The 2,500-nt window shown below is 36.3% G+C and overlaps 1 protein-coding gene across 3 annotated transcripts in view; it reads left to right on the forward strand.

The window, feature by feature from the left end:
- LOC125044328 overlaps positions 1-2,500 on the forward strand; it is a 17,173-nt gene that overhangs the window by 9,236 nt on the left and 5,437 nt on the right. For all 3 annotated transcript variants that reach the window (XM_047640936.1, XM_047640938.1, XM_047640937.1), the window contains exons 3-4: positions 1,909-2,175; positions 2,281-2,500. The exon at positions 2,281-2,500 is cut by the window's right edge and continues 44 nt beyond it. In XM_047640936.1, the coding sequence (XP_047496892.1) occupies positions 1,909-2,175; positions 2,281-2,500 (487 nt within the window). The remainder of the gene's footprint in view (positions 1-1,908; positions 2,176-2,280) is intronic.

Genomic DNA, 2,500 nt, shown 5'->3' on the forward strand with positions numbered 1-2,500 from the left:
TTTAATTTTTGTCATTATTGTTATCATTTATTATTATTATTATTATTATTATTATTATTATTATTATTATTATTATTATTATTATTATACTATTATCATTATTATTATTATTACTATTATTGTTATTATAATCATTATCATTATTTTTATTATTATTACATCACTATCATTATTATCATTAATATTATCAATATTATTTTCATTGTTATTGTTTTTATTATCAGTAGTAGTATTCTTACTATCATCATCATCATCATCATCATCATCATCATCATCATCATCATCATCATCATCATCATCATCATCATCATCATCATCATCATCATCTTCATCATCATCAATATGGTATTGGAATAATTGATAATAGTACTACTACTACTACTACTATAAATTATAATAATGATAACATCAATAACAACAACGGTGGTAGTAATATTATTAATGATAATATTAATAATAACAATGATAATAATATTATTATTAATGATAATAATAACAACAACAATAATGTAAAAATAACAGTAATGATGATAATAAGAACAATAACCATACTACTACTACTACTACTAATAATAATAATAATGATAATAATAATAATGATAACAATAATAATAATAATAAAACAATAATAATCATTACAATAAGGATTATAAAAATGATAATAGAATGCGTAATATGATGCGCACTCTTTTGTATGTTTGAGTGTGATTCTTTAATAAACTGACTTCAAGTCCACAGACATATAGAATATGATTTCTAGGATAAGCTGCGTATCGTAAACCAAAATACGGGACTTAGTCAGCTGCAACATGGAATATGATTTCAGGCGTAACGGACGAAACACAAATATAATTCTAAAATAATGGTGATGAAGATGATTATTAATATCATATGCATGACCTTTATCACTACTACACTAATATTATTGCTTCCTCTAATACTGCTCCTCCCATTCTCGCACGACTGGCTCTTCCCGGAAACAATAGTAAATGGGTTCTTTGGTTTCTTTGATGGTTAGAGATCATGGCTGGATATGAGATAAGAGAAGAGAGAAAAGAAAACAATAAGTAATTTGCATTTAGAACAAACGCTCTTTAGGAATCTTACGGGAGACATGATTCAGATTTTGCTTTTGTGATATCAGAATAACTAGCCTCAAATATAAATTGGCACATAGAGGTATTTTTAGTTACCGCATGAACTTTCCGCATGGAAAGAGTCTAACCCTAGCATTGGTAGAGTACCACTACTAACGAGGTGGCAGACATAGTGCCTATGTAAACAAACATGGCGCCATCTGGGAAATCATACGATCATTCTCTTACGTAGAACATAATTTTAAATAAATATAGTCATGTAAATGAAACTATTGTAATATATATAGTCATTCCGTAGCATGAGATCAAGACGGGTCAAACCGTCTTCGTCTGAGAGGCGTTCTGCTTACATGCGATCCATAAGTTATTCAGAAACGCAAAAATTACAAAAAATGAGAAGCTGTTTCTGTATTTTATTAACATTCGGGGGGGGGGGGGGGTAATATCCAGGTATCTTATGTTTATGTGTCTCACTTTAAATGTTTGGAGGAGCTGTGAATCTTTCAAATATTAAAATCTTGGGAAATGCATAATTTATACATGACCCTCTCGACTGTTGAGACACTTTTGGTTGACACATACAAACAATATGTATGTTTATGTGTGTGTGCGTGAGTGAGTGAGTGAGTTATTAGTGGGTTTACGCTTGTGTGTATGTGTGTGTGTATGTGTGTGTGTGTGTGTGTGTGTGTGCGTGTGTGTGTGTGTGTGTGTGTGTGTGTGTGTGTGTGTGTGTGTGTGTGTGCGACCAAGCATTATTGATCAGTTAAGGCAGAAGAAACAGTTCAAAATCTCTCTTTGATCTATTCAGGATATCCTGCTGGGGGTATACCATGGGCAGCCCACGTACAAGCAATGGCTGGACGAGGGCGGAGACATCAACGCCATGCACGCCATGGGCTACACCTTCGCCTTCATGGTCTGCGCAGGAGGTCACTCGCTTATCCTACAAGACCTCCTAGAAATTCAGAACCTGCACCTGAACCTAATCAACAGGTGGGGAATGACCCCACTAATGGGCGCGGTGAAATGGGGCCAAGATGAATGCGCTCGGCTCTTGCTCACCACCAAGCATTCAGTGAGTCTTTTCTTTAAAGTAAATAGAAAATCTTGATATTTTTATCACCCGCTTTTGCCGAATGGCGTCCTGTGCCTCAACTAAAAGAAGAATCGGTCTCCGCAGTGCCAGTTGGACCTGACCATCAAGGACAAGGAGGGCCTGACCGCGCTCTCCCTCGCGGCCCGGGAGAAACGCTGGAACATCATCCCTCTCCTCCTCAGGCCACACGTGCGCTACGACGCCCATACTATCGACTTCACCCTCTACAGAGTCGTGGACGGAGGCCTGTGGGAAGTGGTCACCACGCTGCTGGAGGAGCACGAGAACCTCAGCCAAGAAGCTA

The sequence above is a fragment of the Penaeus chinensis genome, chromosome 35, assembly GCF_019202785.1.
Source record: "Penaeus chinensis breed Huanghai No. 1 chromosome 35, ASM1920278v2, whole genome shotgun sequence".
Classification (NCBI taxonomy): domain Eukaryota; kingdom Metazoa; phylum Arthropoda; class Malacostraca; order Decapoda; family Penaeidae; genus Penaeus; species Penaeus chinensis.